We start from the raw sequence: 26739 nt of genomic DNA on the forward strand, positions 1-26739 counted from the left end.
TGCCGCTGCGGCGGCGAGGGAGCCCCTGCGCTGCCTGACGGGGGGCTCTTCCTTCCGACGGCAGGGACCTGAATGTCACCGCCGCGGCGGCCGCCCGCTGCCGCCGCCACGGAGCGGGAGGAGGCGCGGGCCATGCGCCGCGCGGCGTGAGGAGCGCACCCGGCTCCGCGGGGCGGCGGGGCTTTTTCATTTTTATTTTTTGCTCCCCCTCTCCCCCGCCGCCGCCACTACTCTGCCCCCCCCGCCTCCAGCTCGGCCCCAAACAAACCGCAAAGCACACCCCGAGCGCAGCGCAGCGCAGCACGGCAAAGCACCGAGCGGGACGTACGGAGTAAGCGCTGCTTGGCGGGGAGCGCGGGGGACGAGGTGGGGAGCGGCCCCCCGGCCCCGGCCCGCACCCGGGTTAATCGGTAACGCTGTGCAAACCCAGGTGGAAAATGCGCCGTGCAGTGCCCCCGGCCGCTCCGAGCGCCTAGCCCGAGAGGGCGCCGGGGGTGCGCGCGTGTGGTCGTGGAGTTTGGGGGTTTTTGTTATTTTTTACTTTTGCTTTTTTTTYCCTCCTTTTTTCCCCACTTCCTCTTCCCTAGAAGGAAAGAAAACCCTACCAAGATTCTCAGATGGCTTAGAAAAATTAATCTGTGAAAAAATGAAGTCGACCAGTTCTTGATTTCCCTCCCCTCCCCAACCCACTCCTGAGCTAAAAGGACCCGTTTCCTGGAGGACACGGAGAACAGACACGTTTCTGGTGGTGTAGAAGGGACCGATGACAATGCTTCAGAGTGTAGCGGAGACACAGGAAAGAGATTCAACCTGTTAACAAAAAATTAAGCAGAGGGAAAACACCAACGGAAAGATATATATAGATATATATATATATATATATACACGCACACACATATATATATATATACAACTTAGAAATATTCCCCAGGTGGCCACAAAGCATGGGCTGTGCTCCAAGCATCCACATCTCTGACAGCAGAGTGGTCTATCACAGTAGCAAAGAGTCGGAGGAGTGCAATTCTCCTCACCAGACCAACACAACCATGTCTCAACAACAGCAAGGCAACCCCGTCCCAGGATTATTCATTAAATCCTCCAACACATCCACTTATAAGGTGAGGACTAATTCCTCTAAGAAAGACAAGAGGGAGAACAGCCAGAGCATGGAGGCAGAGACTCAGACCAGCAGATCCAGTGTTAAGGTAAAAAGGGTGCTAAACGTAAGCACTGTTTCTCTCAAACAGGMGCTGGCTGTAGCGATTTAACCCAAGGAGTCTCCCTGTCTAAGTAATAATACAATAATACATTGTGGGGGAGCTTTTCCTGGCTTGTGCTATTTCATTTATAAACTAATCGGTCTCATGAAGCAACTTTATAGATGTTCCCAAGCCTCCTTCTTCATTCCACAAAAAAAGTTTTCTTAGTGCTGCGAAGGAGAAGGGTGTAATTGTCCTCATCAATCGTTAGAGCCAGGGGTGCGAGTCTTGTGAATGCAGAGGGCCTGTCTGTGGTGGGACTGTCATGCATGAACTGCACTGACGCTAATTTGTGTATTTTACATGTTTGTTTGTACTGAGTTGTGCACTGCTGCTGTTTGTGCTTGCCTTTTTCTCGAGACAAAGGCAGATCACAGTCTGAAGCGATCAGTTAGATGAGCTGATGAATTTGCATACCTCTTCCTTCCAGTCAGAAAGTTGAAAGAAGAGGACAGCGTTTTTTTTTTTTCTGGGTGCTGATTTCATTAACAACTTGTTGACCTTGTCTGTTGCTGCAAATGGGATATTTTCTAGAGTATTTTTGTGTATGTGTTAGTGTGTATACTTTTGTATGGAGTACAGTAGAAGGCCTACATGCAGAGAGAGACCCATACTGAAAAAAAATTGTAATCTGTGTTTTTTTCAAGTGAGAGAGTTAGAGGTGCCGAGTGCTTGCTGGTCTCTCTACTTTCCGTTGGTTGCCACTTGTTTATGGGTTACACTTCAGTTTCTGATACTATAGTTTTTGGTTATTCTGTATTTTTTCTTATTTGGAGAATTGTCTCTTTTTGTAAAAACAAATAATTGCAAATTAAAAAAAAATCATTTGTAGCTTCCCAGGGATATTATATAACATGGCTGATCTGCTCTGGGTTAGTGTGATAAGAACTGAGATACACATGCTGTAAATATAAGATATAGGCTCAAGATGCAGGCAGGAACTACCAAAATGTCAACTATTTTGCAGGCTCACAGAAACTCTAATAATTTGCAATTTTCCTAGAATTTTTATATACTTATTAAGGCAGCTTCTAGAGCATTGACCTGGRATAATTTTCTTCAGTATTGTGGGTGAATTTGTTCTATTGTCTTACTCTAGATCAGTTCATAGATTTTTTTTTTTAGAAACCGTAGAAAATGTGGACACATTCTGTATGCAGTGAGTTGAAGAAGGAATTAACAATGCCTAAACCAGAACATGAATGTGAATAATGTTACATTAAACTAAAATTCCATGTTAATAATACTGTGCAGGAAACTGAACTTTAGAGCACAGTTCACACACTAAAGGCATGCTTATGAAATCTTGGTAACCTCAGTAAGGAAATTTACGTTACCATCAGAATCCTGACAGCTCTTTTGCTATCMTAATTTTTAATTGTCCATTAAAAATTTTAAATGAAAATATTCTTTATATTGTATGATTTTGTCTTCTGTGTGCTTCTTGAGGTGGGAAGGAAAACAACCTTGAAACCCATTTCCATAAGCATGCATAGGAAGCAGACTTATTTTTGTTTTATTTTGTTGTTTGATATCAGGAACTTTGTAAAAACTACTTGTTATTAGGTTTGTATAATTAAGCCAGATGCATTATGGTTGATTTTGGTTCACATACATACTGCGATCTCATTGGCAATTATTCTGATTTTTATTATTCAGTCATATATCCTACCCTTGTCATTACTGTAAGCACRTTTCTGCAAAACAGTGAGTTTTGCAAAGTGAGAGTAGAACACTGTTTGTGACAAATTTAATGCAAAATCTGAATATCACATCTTCATGATTTGCATGTGTAAAATCCTGTAATACTCCTCAGATATAAAGCAGCATGGTACTTTATTCTGTGCTTTTATCATCAGTATATATCTTATGATCATATATAGCTTTTACTGTGCTAGAGTTTAACCATGTTGTCTTGGAAGTTGTGCCGGAAAGAGAGTMATACTATTGCAGTTTCTCTCTTCACAGTACAGTGAAGTTGTTTAGAAAGAAACAAAGTGTGAAAATGTTGAAGATAAGGAAGAGGAGCTTGAAATCATTGAAGCCAAAAGAAGCCTTGGGCAGGATATCATGCASTTTTGAAGTTAAAAGGATTTTGGTCTGAGAAAAAACTGTGAGAAGTAGTGTGGTGCTACAAATTATTGTTATTCTGCGAGGTGTAGCATATGCCTCTTCTGGTCCTGGGATACCCTCAATAGACAGAAGATGCTTCATACCTTTTGTGCTTTGGCCATTGGTATTGTAATCAGAATTTGTGTGAATAACCAGTAACATGCCTCAATAGCATTTTTACATCAGTCCAGGGCACTGTAACTGAAACTCATTCACATTTTTTCATTGTATATGCACAGAATAAAGCCAAAAAAATCTTCTGTGAGAGCTAAGAACAAAACTTGACCCATGTGTAAGTCTTAAATTTTCACTTCAGTTGGCATTAGCATTGATTGTTAAAATACATACGATAGGCTGTATTTTAGTGACTTTTATTGAATCAGTTTGTTAGCTATAGTGCATATTTTTCAAAACAGAAAGTGTCATAAAAAGAAGTAACTAATGCTAACTATAAAATGGCATTGTATATCTTGCTAATTARCCTCTAGATTCATTCTGCGGTTATATTTTTGTGTTATTAGATCTTTCAGCTGATCAAATTGCAGAGGATTACTTTCTGAATGTGTAGTGTCATCATGCTATGGTTTGTGATTTGCATCATTCACAAAGCGCAGCTGGAAAAGTTACGTGTTCTTTCCTAATACTGAAAAACCTAACTTTATCCATAAGAAGCTTGCAGAGTGGTTCTGAAAGTGCRTGTGTGCGCACAGATATATGCAGTAATATCTACTCTGGGTATATATAGGAATGGTGATAGTATGCAGCTAACAGAGGAGCTTCATAATAGATCATATTTGATAGTGTCACCTGTATCTCCCTCCTTAATTAGTAATTTTATATGTGCCATTCAGTTGAAAATTTCTGAGCAGCCTGGAATAAGTGCCATATGTGAAAAGTGAATCAGCCATGAAAACCTTTCCTTTAATCTTCAAAATGTAAACTCCACAGCTCAAAATCTGTACTTTTACCAGTGAAAGATGAGCAAGATTTAGACTCAGTAACAGTGACTGAAGTTTGATTATATAGTGCTATGTTAGGAATATTAAAGGAAACTTGCACAGTACTGTTGTAAAGAAGAGGTTTCCAGGATTTTTAGTCTCTTAAAGTCTCAAAAGAGTAGACTCAGAATTGTTATATTCTGTCTTTTTGATGTCTTAGTTATGTTTTTCTTCCTCGGATGTCTTTGTAGTTCAATGTATTTAACTTTACAGAAATCTGCTAAAATACTTTTAGAGTAATATTTCTGGTTAACATATAGCACAAGCAGAGTAAATGCTGCCATGATATAAGGACTTAGTGAGCATCCGTGTAAAACTGTCTTGGGTGTTTGTAAGCAAATGCTGTCCCATCATCATGTTTGTGTGTCACTCTTCTACAATGCATTAACATACAATCTAGCACGTATATTGCCCATTTATTTTACCCTGTTATTCTTTTACGTGTGTGAGATTTCCTTCCTCTTCTCTTGTATAACTCTTTCTCATGTATATTTAACAGAACTTTGCAAATRTGGATGCGAGGAGATCAGAGAGTGAATCCAAACTTCCCTTATTTTAAATTAAAAGTAGGCCTAAGCCTGCAGGGCTAAATTTGGAACAACCGTTTGATTTAGCAGCTGATACAGGACAACCAGTTTAAATCCGTGGCACTACAGCCAGTAAGTTTTCTTCATTTGAAACCTGTGAAATTGCCAGTTAGTATTGCAGTCACTGTGAATCAATGGTTGCATAATTCTGCATATAGCAGGCTGTATGCTAAATTGTACCTTTAGTGCCGAAATAGATCTCATTTCAGCATGTAGCTGCACATTATTTAGTTTGTTAAGCTGTCTGCTCTTTTCCTGCCTGTTCTGGTAATTCCTTCCCCTTGGAACACATGAGCTCTCCCTGCATTTGAAACTCCCACATGCACTGTCCCTACTTCCACTGAGGCCATCCAGCCCTCTCTTGATTCCTCCCTGTTGCCACTGAAACCATCCTCAATCATTTCCCTGACAAACCTCCCCATCACCATTTCCCTCCCACTTCCACTGACGTCAGCCCTCATGTACAGAGATCCTTGCTCCCACTGAGAGGATCCTTCCCACGCTAAGATACGCTAACTTTTTTCAGTCTTTATGGCTCAGATTCCTAGACTGACTTTTCTAATACTTTTGTTGCAACAAATAAACTCTTTTCTCCAGGGGCAGGGGACTAATTTTGAAATGCTGTGAAGTAAACTGATGTAGTAACACATGAGCTTTTCATATTCCTGGTTGGGTTAATATTTAAATCTGTTTTTTGTCTTTACCTTTTAATTTCCTTTTGTTTATAATGTGAACTGGAACAGAGCAAACTTTAAATCGCTCGCAGCATATAGATCACTTGACCACTATGTCCACTATGTCCAGCCTAATACGATTTTTTAATTTTTAAAGAGTTATTAGTAGTCCCTTCCTGGTCATGCAAACCAACTCGTGCTAAATGTGTCACTGCATCTCAGAGCAATTTCTTGTGTGACTGAGATGAGCAAGGCTTGACTCTGAATTTTTGGAGTACYTACTGTTAATAAGAACACCTCTGAGACTCCTTCCAGCTCATAAATTCAGCTGCTAGGCATGAAACACGGTCTCTTCTTTGCCCTTTGCATTGTTCTTCACTGCCCCAGTCTGAACTTTGTGCCTATTGCCTGGCCATTTTGGGTTCAGTAGAAAATTTCTAAGCTTTTCCCTTTTTGCCACTTGAATGGGTCAATAAGGGTAGCGTTAAAAACAAATCTCGATTTCTACAGCTCTAGGTATTTATTATACCATGTTGTATCTTTTGTATTCTTTATTGTATTGCTTACATCAATTTGTAAGTCCATCCACAGTGAGAAACTTTCTAGTAGTAGAATGTACTTGCTTGTAAGACAGGGAGAAAAGCTGGAGGCAATACATTTACTAGTAACTAGTTCTGTATCCCTTTCCACCATTCCCAATCTTAGGGGTGATGTGAAATCTCAGTGCAAGGTGCCGTGTYTCCTTAGTATCTAGGTGCCAACAGTTCAATTTTTAATATGCAAAATGCTAAGTGTAAATATAAATTAAAGATCATTGTGAAATTGTTACATACACTTGCAGATAYTTTATGTTCAATGAATTTTAGATTAGAAGGTATTTATGATCTGTGTGAATATGGAGAGTGTTTCATTAAGAATGTTGCTTATAGTTCATTTGAAACTAAGAAAAAATAGTTCAAAAACTATTTTGCTTCCATTATTGCATGTTTTAATATGTTCCTTATGTTGGAAGAAATGTCCATATTAAGAAAATGGGATGTATTTGAATGAGGATTATTTTTAACAGCCATTGAAATTACGATAGCCTGCCAACAGCGATAAATTAATATTGTACTTTAGTTATTRTATGAACTTTCATTCACCTATTGTAACTATTGCCTTAAGAGGGGGCTACAGAATTGAGCTTCTCAGGGATTAGTAACAAAACATTTAAAATACTCTGCTTTTTGAGCAGTTAGAGTGCCAACTGACTTTAAAATCAGTCCTCAAAGAAGAAATAAATACTTTAGAGATATGGATGATTAAAGTTCTTAATAGCTCCCAAAAGAAAGTGAATGAAACCTAAAGAAAATATGATAAGCAAGCAGATTGGCCCCAAGGTAGAATTATTTCAAAACAAGTTTTACGTAAGGTATCATTTTGTCAGGGGACCATGCAAACACCTGCATACTTACAAGAACAGTTTAGCATTGTTTTCTATTTTGGTGCTATGTGTGTACACAATATACCCAAATTGTAAACAGCTTTACCAGCCACGGATGGAATTAAACATTGTTTTTAATGTTTCCGAGATTGCAGATACAACATGATTTCTTGTCCAGTGTATAATTTTATGTGTGAATTAGGTTAGATCCATTAATTTCAGTGGAGTTTCACCAGGAATTTGCTTGCCCTGTGACATTCTACTCGTTACTATCAGTCCTTTGGGTAAAATAATTCATGAAGTATCTTCATTTAACCGTAATTTAAATTGGCATGGGATGACAAAATGCAAAATGAATAGCTTTAATGTGCATTACATACGAAATAGTTTGATTGCTCAGAGTCAGATTGTAAGTTTTCAAAGGCTTTGAGGAGGTGATTTTGTTAAATCCCTGCTTTTGCAAAAAGATTTCAGCATCCAACCCCATTTAGGTTCTGTTCAAAAATCCCTGTTAAGGCCAAAACATAATAAATGATGTTGGTACATATGCTGTGAAATTAAATAGTGGAATGTCTAATTTGTGCATTCTTCCAGACCATCCCCTTTTACTATGGGTTGAACTGTTGGCCTCAAATCAAACTCCCAGGCCCTTTTCTCCTCTTCCTTGTAAAATCTGTAAATATGTCACTCTACATTATGTAAAAAGCTTAGTGTTTTATAAACCAGTTTCCACATGTATGGCTTTGTTTCAGAAGAAAGAATGAAGGCTAGAATTTACTTCTTCTGACTTGGAAATGCTTTGAAATAAGTTATATCTATTTTGAATGAGGTTGACAAGGTAATTTGACATGGTTTCTGATAGTCTTTTAACTGTTGCTGCATATATAAATGTATAATATTTTAGAGAGAGAGTGAGAGATTCTTGAAAAGCAGAATAATGTGGAATGAAGTTAAAAAAGAATATTCAAGATACAAAAAAAAAAAATTCAATAAATAAAAGCAGTATTAGGGATAAAATAATAATCCTAATGAAGAAGACACCTATTCCAGCATGAGGGACTCAAATTAAGATGCCTGTCTGTATTTGGAGAAGTTTTTGTGCTGTTACTTTATTATAGTAGAGCCTACTTTTTACCACTAGCAGCAGCTTCTTAAAGAGGGTTGGTGAATTCTACCTACATAGCCTGACTCTGTTTCTAATATTATCAACTACTGTAATTGAATTCAACAGAAATGGAATTGAATCGATCTTGCTTGTTTGGCCTTGCGTTTGAATTAAGCTTTTGTATGCGTGTGAGCATGCCTGAAAGATTACCTGAAAATCATTCCTCTGTCCCAAATGATATAGCTAGGCTTTTAGGGGAGGGCAGTAGGGTAGATGGAAGGAAAGTTTAGTATGGGAATGTGRGAGAAGACTGACTGGATTTATTTTGTATCATGAAGATTTTTRTTTGTTTGTTTTCCCTCTTACGTTTCTTGGAAGAAGTCTTTGRTGTCCTGAATTTCTTCCCTATCTTTATGGTGGAGTAGAGTCTATTGATTTGGGGGGGAGGGAGAAAGAAAGAAACACCACCAACAGAAACCCACCACACACTTCCAAGTGACAGTTATTGGAGTTAAATTGTCAGYAACAAAGCCAGCTAAGCACAGAGGTTTTTGAAGGTGCAGCATAAAAATTTGTTCCTCGTTCAGTTGCTTAGTTTTATGCTCCCAAATATTGGCAGGGCTTTGTTTCTGTAGTTATTTGGTCACAGCATAGTCTAATGGGGCAGGCAAATCTGCAAAGGAGACAGAAATACCTGCTTGGTATTTTTTATTTATCATCAGGCAGTCAGAAGGGCTTGCAGACCTTTTTTTATTTAGACCTATTTTTGCTGTGCAGCTTGCCTTCAGTGCCTGACGCTTTGAGGTAGTATCGCATGTAGGCTACAGACCATCCTTAACTCCTGCTTGTTGAGGTGGTAGCACAAAACATGACAGAGCAGTAGCAGCAGTGGGCTCTAAACAGGCTGGTTGTCACTTCCTTGTGTATCTGGGCAGAGTGATGCAGAAAATCTTACAGGAAAAGGCAGCGCAGGGAGTCCTGCAGTGTCTTCCAAAGCCCTCAGAGGTGTAAAGGGGCAGACCTCAAACCCACATCCTGCGTGGCTGTCCCTTTTCCCATGTATGCATGTATGTGAAAGGCAATCTGTACTTGACCTCTAAAGTTAGCTTGGCGTGTTTTGTTGATGTAAAGGTGGTCGTCTTGTTGGTCAAATATGTATTTCATTCCTAAGTAAATTGAATAGATACTTCATTTCAAGCAAGTTTGTTTGTTTGTTTGTTTATTTTTGATCAGGATAGAAGTTAATCCATTTGTTAAGTAATGGTTTTAATAGATTTAATTTTATGTCTGCTTCTTGATTGGTAATGAGAATTCACTCTTCTTGCAAAAGCAAAATTATTTTTCATTTTAGTTTAAAAGTTCAGTTGAAAACTTTTGACCATTTCGTGTGCTTGGAAAGATCAAACTTTCTCAAGTAAAAAGTATTTTTCTTCATAAATCAAACATCTTACAAGGTGGTATGAACAGATTTCTCATACACAGCTTTGTTAGGAGAAAAATGGTAACCTTGAGATCTTTTCATTGTTTGTTAAACTTCCCAGCTTCCTAAGTAAATCCATACAAAGAAAACACAGAATCACTGGGCAAATATAAAAGAATGACATCCTTTACTTCCCATTGTTTTTAACTTTGAGTTAGCAATGACCTTTAGCTCCCTACTGGGATGCAGTGGAAACTTTGAGGCCCCATCTTACTTGCCACTGAAAGACAATATATTTTAAAAGTTACRTACTTACCATAGTTTTCCATCTTTAAGTTTGCAATGCTATCATGTTTAATAAAATTAATCAGAGAAATAAACTCAGACAGGGCTCAGCATTCTGAATTTGTTTGTAAGGATCTTGTCTGAAAAAAACTGTGCTTATGTTTTATCTAAGGTACAACAAAAGAACCTCGATCTGCCTTGAATACGATCTCTCTTTATTTAGGAGTAGCTACACTATTTGCACCATAAGATAGAAGATGATCTTCATTCATACTGAATTAACAAGATTGCTTCTCTTCTGATGCTTACGTGTGGAAATCTCTTTCTGAAACCATAGTTTTAATTCCAAGTTTTTAAATGCGGTGTGTGTCTGTGTAGGTAGATAGATTGATATCTGTGTTCAGCTTTAAAGACTGAGTTTGGCCRTGTGTGATTCTTCCTTTTGTAACTTTGACTGCCATTTCGTTCAGTTTTTAAGAATTATTTTCGTAAAAGTTTGGTGAGAAATTTCACTAATGGTTTAGGACAACATTTATTACATAGGTAACTTGAAGCAGAAGTGATTTACCCTTTACATTACTGCAGCTTGACTTGCTGATAAAGGTGCACTTTTCCATTAGCTGGAACTTAGTAGTTAGTATCTTGGGCCAAGGATGAATGTCAGGATGTAAGTCTGCATGGACTGGAATCCAGAGAAGCGTTGCCATTTGCCTAAGTGTGGATGGTTCTGGTATTACTAGCAAGAAATCTGTGTTTTATTTGTCAAAGCAAAATGAAGAATTTCTTTCAAAATATCAAAGAGTTTTATTGGTGGTCCAAATTCTGTCCAAAATTATGATCCTTCAGCCTCATTAAAATCTGTGTTCTTGAGGGGTCTATATGAGTCAGAACTTGAACTGCTGTGTTTACCTCTTACTGGTGGAGAAAATAGCTCCCTGTTGGATACGTAACTTGAAAATAAAAATAGTGGCAATAGTGTGTTAAGGGCTAAGCTATTTTCTGTCATTCCAGAAAGACATCGGTATAACTCCAATAGACAAATTCTTGGCTGTGCTGAAATTAGTGGCAGAATTCCTACAGTTTTCAGGATGGCCAGGATTTGATCTTTGGTCTGTAAGTAGAATTTCTGTGGATTCTTTTTAGTGCAACTTGTGTATGAGTCCATACAGTTAGGCCCCAGGTTTTATGATTGCTTAATGCATAACTAATGGAAAAAAAATAACAATAACAGATTGTCTAAAGACAAGAGTAATGGGATGGCAAATAGATGTATTTTTTTCTCAGCTTCCTATAGCAGTGGAGGTTGTTATCAAGCAGTAGCTATATAAAAAATATAAATTGCTGTGGCTTTAGGTCATAAATAAAATGTCCAAGCATATTGCCATTTTTGAGTGGTGCTTCTCAAAGTTAAAAACCTTGTGTTTCTGGAAGTTTGAAAGGATYTTTTTTTTCTACATATCCATATCAGTGTAGTTCTCCGTTTATATCTGAAGTGTATTGGGATGCATTATGTTGCCTGGTGTTTTCCAGTTGCAGATGATGCAGCAGTGTGGCCCAGGTTAGAGATAYTGAAGTGAAATCAGAACTACACTGCCAATGGTTGTTGTGGGCCTCTCTGGACAACTCAGTGTATGTTTCTACTTACATGCTTGATCTTAATTATGTGTCATAGAGTATCAAAGCTGTCATGTATTTAGGACATCAGAGTTGCTCTCAGGTCAAGCTGATGTCCATCTAATGCAATGCTTTGCTTTTAACAGTGGTCAGGAAAATGTGCTTTGGAGAAAGATGCAAGGAACCTATTTAAAACTGCAAAAATGAGAAGAGTTTTTCATGTTCCTCTTCTGGATTTAGTCTGGACATTCTGATTTACTTCTCATTTTTCACACTTTTGGCATGTAATATCATAATAATATTTTAGTTTTATCTCCTTATGACTTATTTGCTAAGTAGACAAGTGCAATAAAAACCATTGTACACTTTGAATGGAATTTTTAAATGAAGGAATAATTTCAAAACCCATACTACTGTGATAGTGAATACTTAGCACTGACATGCCATCAATGTGGGAACGTTTATGTATTTGATTCTGCAAATATTGTGTCAGGAACCGTGAACAATTGATGAAAGTTTAAAAGAAAACAAGCAGGTCGAAATAYAACCAAATATGTGTTTGCATTTTGAGGAAGTTTTTCATAATCAGAGAAGCTGGGTGCTTTTTTCATACATAAAGCAGAATATTCTGCAGATAGAAGGCTGAGGGTAACATTGWTATTTTAGAGGGACAGAAGGTTCTGAACGCAGGCAAAAAAGGTTTTGCAAACCCAAACAGCTTTTGTTTTGTCAGTAACTGCACAGAGAGGAAGAGTAAGTCCTATGAACTCAGACTCTGCTTCATGCTTTCATTGATTCTGCTGTAACTTTTAATTTATTTAGCATTTGTTTTCTTTTTCTCYTTTGCTGTGGAAATGACCTGCACTCTGCAGAATTTCAGATAAAAAGGCTGTTCTCATTATCCTGTCACTTAGTTGTATTATCACATGTTGTCAGTTGTGGATTGTTCCTTGTTGTTTAATGCCTTGGAAGGAAGATCTGTCACTACAGCAGTCAAGTCAAATTCAGTGGCAGTGCTGTCAGTCACAGCCTCTAAACCTAATAAGAAGAATACTACTTTCCTCCCTGCCCCATGAATCATGTGGCTACTATTTTGCCTTTACCAAACTTTATTTTGATGCAACCGCTTTTTTTTTTTTTTTTTTTTTTTTTTTTTTTTTTTTTTTTTTTTTTAGGAGCAGTTTATATTTTCTGACATATTATGGCTTATTACAGCTTTTTTAAAATGAGTGTGTTAGAACAGTAGCTTGTTGGGTTTTTTTTTTTTTTTTTTAGGAGCAGTTTATATTTTCTGACATATTATGGCTTATTACAGCTTTTTTAAAATGAGTGTGTTAGAACAGTAGCTTGTTGGGAACCAAATTTTCTCAAAAAAGTAATAGCATGCATAGCCTTTTCACAGCACCCTGCTTTTGACAATGGCACTGAGAAGCAAGGACCAGCTTTCTGGGGAGAAGAGAGATTCAGCTTGTATGATCCTTGTTAATAATAAAAGGTTTAACTTGAAAAAGCATCTGAATATTAAGGGAAAATCATGGTCTGTGTGGTGGAAGCTTCACTGGCACTGCCAACGCTAGCTGACACTACTGAGTGAGGAAGCTGATCTGTCCCTGTCACGCTTGGTGTTGGTGAGAAAGGAGAAGACAGTGCGTGTTCCTGAAGGACGGTCAGTAGTTAAAATAGAATTTTGGGGGGCACTTTTTCCTATTGATTCCCAGAGCTAAATATTTATGTATCAGTTTATAATATTTTGCTGAAAACATAAATATGCTGTCACTGTTTATACGTTTATAGCTTTTTGTTTTGTTTTGTTTTGTTTTGAGTAATAGTGTGAAACCTCAAAGTTACAGAGTGGGACTGGGGAGGAGGGAGCAAGCCCTGCCTAGTGGTTGGAATAAATCTGTGAAAGTCTAAAGGTTTGGGTGATCCCTGGGTTTATCCCTGAGTCACCGTGTGACGATGGGAAAATTGCCAGACACCAGATTTTCAGAGAAGCATGATTAAGTTCAGATTTTCAAAAGAGCTCAGCTTGTGGATTGCTTAAAATGAGATTAATAGCTGGTCTATCAAAAGAGTGTGTTGAGTATACCATCTCTTATTTTGCCAGTTAAACTGAAAAGGACTGCTTTTGGAGGTTAGACAGCTCTGAAGTTATATCCTAACTTTATCTTGGCTGTTCTGATTTCTAAGAGCTATTACAAAGCTTTTTTGTGTCCCTTTGGCAGCATGAACTTTCTTCTGATATACTCTGCTAAGGTTGTGGGACGCCGTTCATGGGGTAAATTTCACTTCTTGGAGTAAGTTTGCTATGTTGTTATATAAAGAAAAAGCAGACTAGTGAAGTTTGAGGACTATGGAAGCGAAATAAACCTGGTACAAAGTCAACGAATGGAGGCTTTTTCATATTTCTCTATTGTGGCCTTTGGGCTGCAGTAGAAAGTTGCAGGCTGCAGGTGTTCAGACAGAGTTGTCATGTTCAACTCTTTTGTATGTGCAGAAATTATTTGGATTAGTAAATCCTTGCCCTGATATATTGCACAACTTTATCGTTACCTGCTAAATTTAGTTGTGAGGTCAAGAATAGAGATCAGTGCAAAATGCGAGTGATGGGATCCTGTGTTTGACTCTGAGATCATGATAGTGAATGATTTTGCTCACAGGTTGCAGAAGCCTTGGCTGTCTTTGCAGAGAGAATACAGAGCAGGGTCTCCTCCGACTTCCCAGACTTTTTGTGCATTGTTCGTATTTACATAAGGACCCCACTGATAGGGTATACTTTTCATAGCAGAACCGTGACAAGGTATCTTTGCTTAGTCATGGAAGARTGATCTTAATTTGCCCTAGAAGTCTAAGAAAACTTCCAAATTTTTTCCCTTGTCAGTTAGAGCAAGGACACTGCCTCTTTCAATCTGTTGTTTCCTAAAGTGTGCGTTTAGCAATGAGGCCAGGCAGTCTCTTGCCCTTTCTCCATGGATGACCTGCAAAGAACTGTCATCTACCCTTAGGAAACCTGATAGTTTTGGTCTGTGGCTCCTTACATTTTTTCCCCAGCTGACTCGCATTCCAACTGACTGATTAGAGAAATACCCAGTTGCATCCATTTGTTAGGATTTACTGTGACAGTGCTATCCCATTTCAGGTTAAATGCACCAGGAAGTGCATTCTGTTGATCCCACCTGAAAGCAGAGCAGCCTTTGTGGCTGTGGACAGTCAGTTTGACTACAGAATCTACTTCCCCTTCAGCTCTGTAATAATACAGTAAGTAGTAATAAATACACATGTGCAGTTTTACCTGGGCGTCTTTAAATGCTTAACTAATACTAGCTTTATGCTGCTTTGTAAGGATTTTAAGGATCTGTACAGTACCTCATACACCTTTTTTTTTTCTTCTTTTTTTTTTCCGTTTTACAGAGAAGTGGATGTGAGTGAAGGGCTTGGCATTTTTTCATCATCTTTCCTAACATGGTCCCAGCCATCAAGTATAAATCTTAAGAGATTCTCCTAACGAGGGGCCTCCACAGCTCATTCTGAGATATTTTAATGATCTTAAGGTAAATCAGCAAAACTTCTGGAGAGGGAGAAGCATGATAGGGGACTGACAGGTTGAAGTGACTGCGGCTGGAACAGCATTGCACTCCTGCTGTTGTTTGGTGCTGCATATCCTTAAGAGTCCAAATCACGTTTGAGAAACCTTGAACTCTGAGGAATGAACTGAGGCTAGTGATTAATGGTATGTTTACACACAAGTTCTTAAACTCAGATTAATTGATGGCTRTAACTCAGTTTGGTTAATACAGATATTTTTGTCCTGGAACAGATGTGAACAGACTGTCCAGAGGAGTATGTACAAGATGTTTTCCAATTAGTTAGCTGTTAATTTAAATAGAAATCAAAACACTAAATTGGTATGCTCTAAGGTCTTGTTTTTGAATCTAGTTTGGGCAAGATCTTTAACATGTGCTAACCTGGTTTAAGATACAGGAAGGACAATGGTATGGACTGAAGTGCTTTGTTCAAAGCCATGAACAAAAGYAAGGAAGGAGATTGGTTCTCTTCCATCTGGAGTATGTTTAGGCCATATAGAGCAGCCTGTTCTAGCCAATGATGTCTGAAACTTTTTGTCCTCATCTGAGTAGGACAAGCCTCTCAGATCATGACTATCACGTCARTTCACCTATCTGCAGAACTCAGTAGAGTGATGAAAGCTAGGATCTGCAAAAGAAGTTTTCCTGAGCAGGCTCTCCTTCCTCACCCTAAGTCATTAATTTCTTTCCAGAGATCAGAATATCTTAAGAAGCCATTGCTGGCTGTTCTCAAATGCTTGTGCCTCTTTACTCTCTAAAAATAAAAAAAGTATGAAGCTCCCAGGCATGCTGAGATAACCAGGGGGCTTTCTTAAGACACTTTGTGAAACGGCATTATCTCTCATCACATGACCAGAGAAATACAAGGCACTTTGCTGCAGTGCATAGCTGGGCACTTTCAGAGCCTACATCTTCACGCAAGACTTAAAAGATGACTGTTAACTAAACTTAGCTTAATTAAGTTGACAATTTCATAGATACTTTTGAATGGCTCATTAACTGCAAGCTACAGCTTCTTTGCCTACAAAGCTTTACAATACGTTATACAGTGAACCTGCTGACAGGAGGGTACAATTTCCAACTCGCACTTCAAAAGAGCAAATTTATTACTGCAGTCCTGTTTCTTCTAAAACCAATTAAGACCTTCTTTAATGGATATTAAAAATACTTTGGACTGTAGTGTAGTGCTGTGTAGTGCAGATACTACTTTGCAAGTTGAAGCCAATGCTGTTTGATACATGCTGTGAAACAGTTTTGAGTGAGGATATTGGCCATGGCTGAGTTTCATGGGTTGCARCTCCTGTGTGAGAGCTACAATAAATTTTTGACTTTTTCTCTTAAATGATTATACATATGCACTTCTTAGCTCACTTAAAAATAGAGAACGTTTGTCAGTATCTGTTTTCTTTATGAATGAATTGATCTGGTTTATTCTTATACTTTCTTCTTCTTCCTTCTCTGACCTGAAAATTTAGTCTTGCTAAGAGATGGTACAACACCTGCTGAAGGTAATGGAGGCTGACTGATTCCAGTTTAGCTAGCTGGGTTTCCTCAACTTGGCTTTGGAGAAAGAGTAAATATTGTTTTGAAGAAGTGGACAGTCCTCCTCTCCCCTGCTACCCATGACCCTACTCTGAGAGATCTCATCATATGTTATTGAAAAAAGTACCTAGAGCCTTTGGCAATACGTCTTCCTCTTTCTTCTCTTGTGCTAGTAGTGCGGTGGTCCGTCCTTTACGTCTGTGACTTGTTACTGACATAGCTAGGGTAAAAGCCCTACTGTAATTGCAGCAATACTGATGCTAATGTGCTTGTGACAATATGCTGTTTGAGAGTATAAATACAGTGCTATAACTTCTTCCACAATAGATTTTTTTTTYCCTATATTTCTTGACTTGTGGAATTATACTTAAGAAACATTGCTGCTTTAGGCAAAGTCTTAACGCAGTCAGGGCCAGGACTGTAATAGAACTGTGGAAGTGMAATGAACTTGGTACAGAGGGAATGGAACCCTTTTCCTTCTTTTCTACTGTGAGCCTTTGGAGTGCAGCTKAATGGACCACTGGGCTGTTTTTAAGAGGCTAAGCATCTTTGCAGCAAGAATTTGTAGCAGTGAGAGATCTGAAGTGTTCTGAATGCTGCTCTGACACTGCAACACAGTGTACAYGTGCTTTTCTGGCAATTTTTCCTTGTTTGGTCAGGTAGATTAAACAGGAAATAGTTTTGCCAGACTATGAAATATCTACAAAATGTATATATTTAGAAGCCTTTGGTAAGGAAAGGCTGCTTTTGTCAGCAAGGCTTTACAGGCTAGACCAGGCAGTGGAACAAACAGGAATGAACAGTCCTTGAATGAGGACAAATAAGTGATTGTTAATGGCCTTTGTCCTCTGTTGCTGTTTTTGTGCCTCTGACTGTAGGACACTTTGCTCTTCAGAACTTGCTTTGAGTATGTGACTCTTCATTCTGCAACTTCAGGTTATTAAGGAAAAGTTGAAGTCTCAGTTAGTTAAATTGCCTTGTTAAGTACCCAGTATATCATTAATAATTATCTCGTGAAACTATCCTAGATCTGTGTTTGAGTATGGGACAGATTATTATTGTACATATGGGGTATCARTGTACCGATTATGATTTGGTGCCAATTTGATGGTAATGCAGAAGAGCAGCTTGTTATACAGGTGTGATGCCACAGCTGCTTCCATAGCAGAAGAGTCACTTCATTGCATGTTTCTGATTGACCTTGTTACTTTGCATCCATAGTGGTCTGTAGTTTACAGGTTCCTTCCTGTATCCCTTCTAAGAGATACAGTCTTTAAAAATCATCTCTCATTCCTGTTGGCCTTATGATTTTCCTTTGACTGCTATTTTTATGCTTCTGATACTTGTGTATATATCTATATATAACTACTTTTTGCTACAAGTAGTACACATCACCTCACTGACCATGTCAGCATCCCTTACTTAGTACTTTTTATTTTTTTAAAGAAAAGCTTTTGTTGGGTTAAGGTTTTCACAGAAGGTCTAGCTTCTTTCCCCCAACTGACACAAAACCACTATCCTAGTAGTGAGAGAATCTTTGTGTTACAAAGAAGCATAGCAAGTAAACAGGACCCGCCCTGAATTTCTTTATTCAGTACACACAGTATATTCTTAACCATTTATACTGTGGTCAGTAGCCTTTAAAATGCCATTATTATAAATAAATCTGATAYTAGAGGAGTATTTTCCTAGATGCATACATAAAATCAATAAACCAAAAAATTAGCTTTTCTCCGACTTCAGCTGAAGACTAGTAAACTTATTTCTAACCTGTGATACGAGAAAATGTTTTTCATCAGCTTTCAAAATTGTGGTGTTTTTCTCTGCTTAAAAATGTTTTCCTTGCTGACATTTTAAATTGTAGGTATGTTCTCATGTTGCTTAACCAAAATAAGTAACATATTGTAGGAGAAAACTGTTTTAYGTTTTTCATAGCACAAAACATAAATAATCAGTTCATGTGCAAATTACTTAATTACAGTTTTTGCATATGAGTTTTAGTTATTTAAATATGAATGGAGACTGTCATAAATGACATTAAGTGTGGACTCCTAGTTTTGTATGATTCAGCTTGTGCTGACAGATTTCACAATAGTTTAAAGGTATTTGTTTGCAACATTAAACATTTTCCTTCTATTTTTTGAAACCATGTCAGTTAATATTGATACTTGCTATAAAAAGAGGAATTCCTGCACAAATAGCTGTGTTCAAACTTAATTTTGATCAGAAATGGAAAATGGCGGTTACATGCCATACATCTGTGGCCCAGTGATGATGGCTTACACCCGTGTTAGATTGCAGAATGGAGTTAAATTGTTGTGAACTTTTCCATGTTGGGAAATAGTTTTCCCACTTACTAGGGGTTTTGAAATGGCTTCCCAAACTATTGAAACTGAAGCTAGCTTTGTGTTAGCCTTTCTTTTCAACAAGCACTAGGAAAATCATTACCTCTCCTCCACAGTCCAAATAGTAGMCATCATTTCCACATTTTTTTTGACAGTATCGTGTTTATTCTGTTTCTTCTATTTTATATCTTTAATAACCTTCAGAGCTTCCCATTCTTTAAGGCYCTTGCACAAAGTTGATGACTAATACAGAAATGACTGTTCATGAGTGCCTCCTTGCTTAAGGAGCTGCATCTAGTAACTCCCTACTCAAGAAGTCTGGTTTGGGACCACCAACCATCTATCTTTGGTTTCTTGAGAGTAGTGTGAATAGGCTGAGAAAGGCCTGACTGTCCCCTTGATTGCACTGAAGTAGACTGGGGGAAATGGAAATCTCATTTTAGTAGGTGGCATTATGCAAGTAAACCAGAATAATGTGTCAGACTGAGACGAAGCCTCTTGCTGCTTTCTTTGTACTGACATTCTGGAGCCAAGCTGATGCTTGAAGCCCATGGTGTTAACTGAAAGGCTGCTTTTCTTAGAGCTGTGGTATTAGCTGGTCTCAGCTACTCGTCCTGTCTGATATAGCACTCCTAAAAACTGGAAGGTGGTCTGTAATGAAGTAGTGTGCAGAGAAGGACCTGGGAGTGCTGGTGGATGACAAGTTGACTATGAGCCAGCAGTGTGTCCTTGTGGTCAGGAAGACCACTGGTATCTTGGGGTGCATTAGGAAGACTGTTTCCAGCAGGTCGAGGGAGGTGATCCTGCCCCTCTACTCAGCCCTGGGGAGGCCTCATCTCGAGTACTGTGTCCAGTTCTGGGCTCCCCAGTACAGGAGAGACATGGAGCTACTGGAGAGAGTCCAGCGCAGGGCTACAACGATGATCAGAGGGCTGGAGCATCTGCACCATGAGGAACAGCTGCGAGAGCTGGGCCTCTTCAGCCTGGGGAAGAGAAGACTGAGGGGGGATCTCATCAGCGTGTACAAGTACCTGAAGGGAGGGTGTCAAAGGGACGGGGACAAACTCTCTTCAGTTGCCCCGTGTGACAGGACAAGAGGCAACGGGCAGAAATTGAAGCACAGGAAGTTCCGCCTGACCGTGAGGGGGAATTTCTTCCCTGTGAGAGTGATGGAGCGCTGGCACAGGTTGCCCAGAGAGGTTGTGGAGTCTCCTTCTCTGGAGATCTTCAAGGCCCGCCTGGATGCAACCCTGTCTACCATGCTCTAGGTGACCCTGCTGAGCAGGGWGGTTGGACTAGGTGATCTTCAGAGGTCCCTTCCAACCTTACCGTTTCTGTGATTCTGTGACTTCTGGCGCYGTGTTTAGGTGGGTGATGGTGAGTGGGAGAGCATGACTCAGTAAATCCTGCTGACTTGGAGAACTCAGCACTAAACAAAACTTTCCAGCCTATTTGCAGTGAACTGTGTATCAGTGACTGGAACGGTAATACTTATCGTGGTAAGCCAACATGATATACAGCCAACCACAGAAACAACAAAGTATATAATAATATAAATTAATTTATTTAAATTTGCTATGTTACCCTAATGAAGCCTGTAAAGTTAGGCTTAGCACAGAGATGTGCTACTGTGATGAGTACAATACCTTTACCTGGGCTGGCTATAGGTTAGTATGTCATGAAGGAGCCTTTTTTTTTTTTTTTACACTTTATGGTCTTCCTGGTCAGTCTATGGAAAGTAAACCTGAAATTGAATTTATTGTCCATATTTTATTTGTTGTTCTTCAGTTTTTCTTTGCCTTTTTTATAGCTTCTTTCCAAAATGCCTTGCCCTCCATAAACATTACACTATTAGATATTTGAAGCTCATGACAGCGTTGTTCCATAGATCCTGAATTCGCTGGCACTTGCAGGGTAAACACCCTCCAACCAGAAACTAGGCAAGCTCAGTCTGTGGTACACTGAGTCCTCATGTGCCCTGGGATCAAGAGTTCCCAGTCTGTTTTCATGTCACTCACATGATGTTGTTTCACACTTGGAGTACATCATTGGGGTCAGCACTTCCTTGCTTTTTAAAAATACTTCTCTTCTTAGGGAAAGCAATTGCTTGATTCTAACTGCTCTCATTAAAATAACAGCTTTTTAGGGCCAATAAACAGATATTTCTAAACTTTCCACCTCTTTTCCAGACAATGGCTAGGATCACAGTGCTAGAAATTACCCGACAGGAAACTTGCATTGCAATGGCAAATACGGCACAGATAAACTAAGAGAATTTCTTGGGAAAGGCATTCAGTACTTTCAGCAATTGTTTTCCACTGAATTCCTCTTAAAAAATCCTTGAGATTGATCATATTCTGCCTTGGCAGAAATTTTTGGGCTATAGAATGATGTTTTAGTTAGTGACTTGTCAGTTTGCATTGCTCRGGCAGGAAGATAAGATGGTCAAATAGAAAAATGTTAACTTTGAATGATGTATAATGGTCAGTCAAGGCCATCGTATAGCTTGTCTGCTTTGTGAAAGATAAGCAACTGCAGTGCAAGGACTACACACATTTGTTAGTTTAAAAATTCTCATTTAGCTTTGTCTAATTTAAAGGATTTTTTTTCTGTGACTGGAGCTGTGGTTATTTATTTTTCTTATTTTCTGAATACAAATGATACCCAATCTTGCTGGAGAAAGGTGTTGATCAAAGGCACAGTTAATGCATTACTTACATATACTTCCCCACTTTTTTTTTAAGATACATAAAAACTATTTCATATGCCATTAGCGTGATGATTTCAAATGTCATTGCTAATGTTCAGCAATGTCTGTACTTGCAACAGTATATTCTGTTGAGTAAATTCTGTTCTTGTAAGTGAGTTGTTGGAGAGATCAGAGAGAAAAAGCTATGCTGCATTGAGGGAACATAAGTTAGGAAGAAAAACAAGTGATGATGCTTTCTATGTCTGTGCTAGTGTGGAGTGGATATCCTGTACAGATCTTTAGACTGCTTATCAGAAACAATTCTAAAGAAGTGAAAAGAACTGCATAAGAGCTAACAAAAAAACCCGTTTTAGAACTCATTGAGGCGGGAAGCTTATTCTCCTATATGTTTATAGGGCTATTGTACGTTTCAGTGCTAACATAGTACAAATAATAAAAACTGATGTTCTTAGAAAGTCTCCTTTAATTCACTCTCTGTAATGACTTGCTATTTTTTGATATGTTATATACTCATTCTTATTTATGTAAAAGAGAGTGTAAGAGCTGCATGTGCAATTAGAAGAAATCTAGTTTGATAACAGATGATTTGTTTGTCTGCTGGCATAATTAATGACAGTACTGGTATCCAGTGTCCCAGTTATTTATAATAAAAAAGAAAATTAACAATAAAGCTATGGAAATGAACTTATCAAGTGGAGGAAAAAGGACCTTATTAGATGCAAAAGAATATATAGCTCATTTTCRTATATTTGCATGGATGTGTTTTTATAATGAAACGTATTTGGAATATATTTTAATTCCTATTGTTTTAAAGTGGAAAAAAGATGAAATTGTCAGGTTAACCCACGCTTGCAATAGTGAGTTGTATTGTGTGTCTGATACTGCAGCTGTAATCTTCAGTAACCGGTGTTGTTCTCTGTGGCTGCCCTGACTGACGTCAGTGGTGTTATTGCGGGTGAGGAGGACAGAAATGGAGCCCTCCCATGGAAGCATACGTGATTCGATGGGTAGTTTAAAGCTACCTAGGCAGCTGAATTTATCTGTTTCTAGAAAGTAATTTTCTTAAACTGTGGTATTAAACCAAGGGAAGTGAACAACTCTATCAGCATAAAATGTATTCTGACATTTTAAGACAAAGCATTTTTTGGTGATTGCTGAACTGAGTGTCTCTTGGTAAACACAATGTACTAAATTAGAACTAGATTTGAAAAAAAAAAAAAGAAAAAGAAGTTGACTAATGCTCCTTCAGAAACAATACCGAAGAACCAGTTAACTGCAGTCTTCTAATGAGCATTGCCACTGCTCGTGTCTGATGCTGGCTGGAGCACTCTATCGCACTTTCCTTCCCCAACTCCGCTGTTCTCCTGGGGGCTCTGCTGGCCGGTGTGTGGGGGAGCAGGAGTCCTGGCACTACTGCTCCCCTGGGAATGAAGCCTGAGACTTGAGGTGGCAGGTCTAGTAGTCAGAAAATAAATGAAGTAGTTGGAGTTTCTTTGATAAGATATTGAGCCCTAAGTTTCCTCCTGGAATCACCTGAAATAGGTCTCAGCAGTATAATACCAATATGGACTAAGTTGGTAGTTTAACTTCTCTTAAGAATTTTGTCATTCCTGGCTGAATGGGCAATGTCAGAATACGTTCTGAGAAYGCAGCCCCCAAAGCATGGCCAGGGTGATTGGCAGCTCCTTACTGAATGGAGAACTGACCCTAGAATGGCCTAATGCCCTGGGAGGAAATGTTGCTTATTTAGCTTTTAAGTGATTAAATTGGGATGAATTTGGATATGTGAAAGATGATCATGTCACTCTGTTCAACTCAGTCTGATGCTACACAGAGATTAGATAACTGTTTTCTGGGCTATAGAAAGAAATCTTAATACAGACCAAACACCAGGGAAGCATGAGAGACTTGAGTCTCATACTGAGGTGCAGAGGATCTCCTTTTTCATGGGAGCTGCTTTTTACAATTTGATCCTTCTTCATTTGAACCAGTAAAGAAATCTCTCTGGGTTTCTAAAGGGCAGAGGTAGAGTATAATATGCAGAGGAACGTAAATGAGTTTTGATAGACCGGGCCAGCTTGGGTAATGGATGTGTGAGAGCTGTGTAAACATCAAGCCTCATTTGTGCAGAGTTCTATGGTGATACAGCTATACTGCTTCCAGCACCTGAGCAAACTTAAGTCAGAGCTACCTTTGATGTTCACTGCCCTGCATCCTGCTGCATAGATACCCTCACAAAAACCTGAGGAGAACAAGCCATTAATGAGATGGGAGAAGGAGCCCAAAGTCCCCCTTTTTGTTCAGTGCAATTTGGACAAGGGCTGTGGGATTGCAGCAGAACGAAGGGAGGTGTCAGGCTGGCTGTCAAGGCACCTGCAGTCAGTTGGTCCCTGGCAGTGCAGAAGTAGGGACTGCCCATACAATTCCTGTCAGATGCACTTAAAATCTGGAAGGCTGGGGAGAATGATGGGGATATAACGGGACTCCGAGGGGGAGGTCAGCAAGGCCATAAGGCAACGGKTTTTTTCTGTGCTTGCAGTTTTTGGTCTTGCACATTAGGGAAAAATAGTCTCAAGCTGAGCAGTGGCAGAGCCCAGAGTATAACTGAGCAGGGGTTAGGCTCTCCAGGAACATACCTTTTCTTCCATGTCTCTTATCTTTCTGACTGTTCCCATATGCTTTCGACAAACCTCAGAGATGTTTAGAGCTTTGCAGCATTCCTTAGCTGGTGCTGCATCTTCCAGCTGTATGTGGAAGTGGCGGATGGAGGCTGGCAGAAAGCAAAGAGGGCGAACAATTGCTACCCTACCGCGGAATTGTTTCCAGAAGTGACTCTGTCAAATGACAGCAGGAGGTTTCACACTTGTTCTCTCTCAATCACATTCAGATAAAACTTTGCTTAGTTTACAAATCAAAAGGTAATTTTTTTAACAGCTAATATTTCAAACTCTCACATTTGGATTTGACAATCAAGCTGTTTTCTGCCTGAATCTTACTTCATTGCCAGTAATAAAAATTCCAGCTCGCTCAGCCATAGTTATATTAGTTTTGCAGAGCTAACAGTAGTAAAAGCTTGTTTTTGTCAGCATAGTTAGCAGATTAAGTCTGAGAGAGATCACTAAAACGAGATGTATAGGAAAGTGCTCTTTTATTGTTGGTGACTTATCTTGGACCAAACATTACAGAAGGCAGTAGCACTTGTTTTACTTTCAGTCTTTCTACATTCCCTTCTCTGRGTAAAAGAAAAGAGATCTTCTTTTGGAAGTATCGATGAAGCTTATACAGTTTGCTAAGAATGATTGACGATTGTAACAAAAATAATCTGTGTTAGAGGACATACTTTCCTCTCCTTTCCTAGTTTAATACCATTTGACCTCTGAAATTAAGCCATATGTTAGCAACTGGAATTTTTTCATATAGAATTTTGAAAGCTTTACTTAAAATGCTGATGGAATCCATTCTTCTTATATATCCGCTACTTACCAATATCGCCTTACTACAGTGACCTCATACAATTTCTGTTATGATTGATTCCTTTGTAGAACTGACAACTTAATTTTGAAAAAGAGGAAATAAATCTTTGGTTTAAAGAAAAATGCAAAATACATCTGCATAATTTTTGTCTGTTTACTTTGCAGTCTGTCACAAGAATTAACTGTCTTCCCAGCCTCCTGCTGTTTGTCGTTTTCTTGTTGTTAGAGATTGTATCAACATACAAATGCCTCTTTGAAGTAGGAAAGTAATTTCAAAATCTTGTGTGCAACAGTCATATTAACAAGAATCTGTTATCTTCCTTCCTTTCACTGTAACTTTCAGATGTGAACAATGCAAGTATTTTACAGTAAAATAGAATCAAAAATCATGATTTGAGATGGTGTCTTTTGAAGATACGGAACAAATGTATCAGTTATGGAAAAAGATTTAGCCACAGTAAAGTGATGCTGCACTTTTTTGGTAGTTACCTTGATCTTCCAGTTGAGAACACTTGTCTGTGCGAGGTTTTTCCAGCCATTAGCAGGGTAGAAGTCCCTTGGCTGTTTAATTGCAGTGCTTATTCCTGCTCATAGCAGAGTGGAAAGCATGGGAATTAACTATGCCAACCCATGCAAGAGCAGTGCTTGTGCAAGCTATCCTGCACTACTATTAATGTTGAAAATAAATTGCTATTAGCAATGCAAACAAGTTTTAATGGAAAAAAAGTGCAAACAGGAAAGATTAGAATGTAATTTATCACCATCTCTGAATCCTGAATGTATGATACAGAATTGAAGGAGAAGCGTTACTTGCTGAAGTTCCACATACTGACTCAAGTCTCCTGTTCTGCTAAGCCTTGACCACGAGCAAGGCTGCAGCCTGCAGGCCTGATTCAGCTTGTCAGAATAACGTATCCTGCTCCAGGTGTGCTGCCTCTCACCTGCCTGCAGGGCTCTCAGACACAGGCCGCCAGCAAACCAGGCACTAATGAAATTGTAGTAGTATTTCACTACTCTCTTTTTGCAAAGGTGCTAAAACCTRTATATTGTTACCTGACTGGAAGTATCTATGACCATGTGCAAAAGCTGGCCGTTCATCTGTTAAATGGTGGGCATACCTTGGCACATTGGTGGATGTTGGAAGTTCTTAGAGTACAGCTGGGAGTACAGCCATCTCCTGCCTGAAATGCATGTCTCYTGCTTAAGGAAGATCAGTGATCTTCTGGGTCATATTTTCTAACCAATTTCTTTCCCTRAAGCTCAGTGTAAAGGGTCTTTTTAACAGCTGTATGTAGCCTGCCCTCTATGTTGTAACTTACGGAGAGCAATTAGGAGACTGAAATGTGCTGGGAAAAAAAAGAGATGAYGTTAATTTGTGAAGGGAGCAGGATTATGTCTTACTATGTAGATGCTGTTAGTGTTGGGGTYTCCTGAGAAGCCAGTAAAGGTTTCTGAGATGAACCTGAGTAGCATATTTCGGTGGCTGTCAAGTATTTGTCACTTGGAGTGTACTATTTAGTCTCTAGCTTCATTAGAGAATAGACACCAATGTATTGTTTTGGAGTCAGTGTATCCATTAATTAGTGATTCTGGTAATAGTCATTTGAG

General features: G+C 38.9%; 1 protein-coding gene across 2 annotated transcripts in view; it reads left to right on the forward strand.

Annotated features, from left to right (window-relative positions):
• The first annotated feature begins 23 nt into the window (after positions 1-23).
• The window catches only part of PDE8A (phosphodiesterase 8A), a 134464-nt gene continuing 107748 nt past the window's right edge, over positions 24-26739 (forward strand). For both annotated transcript variants that reach the window (XM_085303459.1, XM_085303460.1), the window contains exon 1: positions 24-1205. In XM_085303459.1, coding sequence (XP_085159585.1) covers positions 945-1205 — 261 coding nt within the window. In that variant the 5' untranslated portion in view covers positions 24-944. The remainder of the gene's footprint in view (positions 1206-26739) is intronic.

The sequence above is a fragment of the Rhea americana genome, unplaced genomic scaffold (genome assembly GCF_003343005.1).
Source record: "Rhea americana isolate MKP2758 unplaced genomic scaffold, rheAme1 scaffold_2, whole genome shotgun sequence".
Taxonomy (NCBI): domain Eukaryota; kingdom Metazoa; phylum Chordata; class Aves; order Rheiformes; family Rheidae; genus Rhea; species Rhea americana.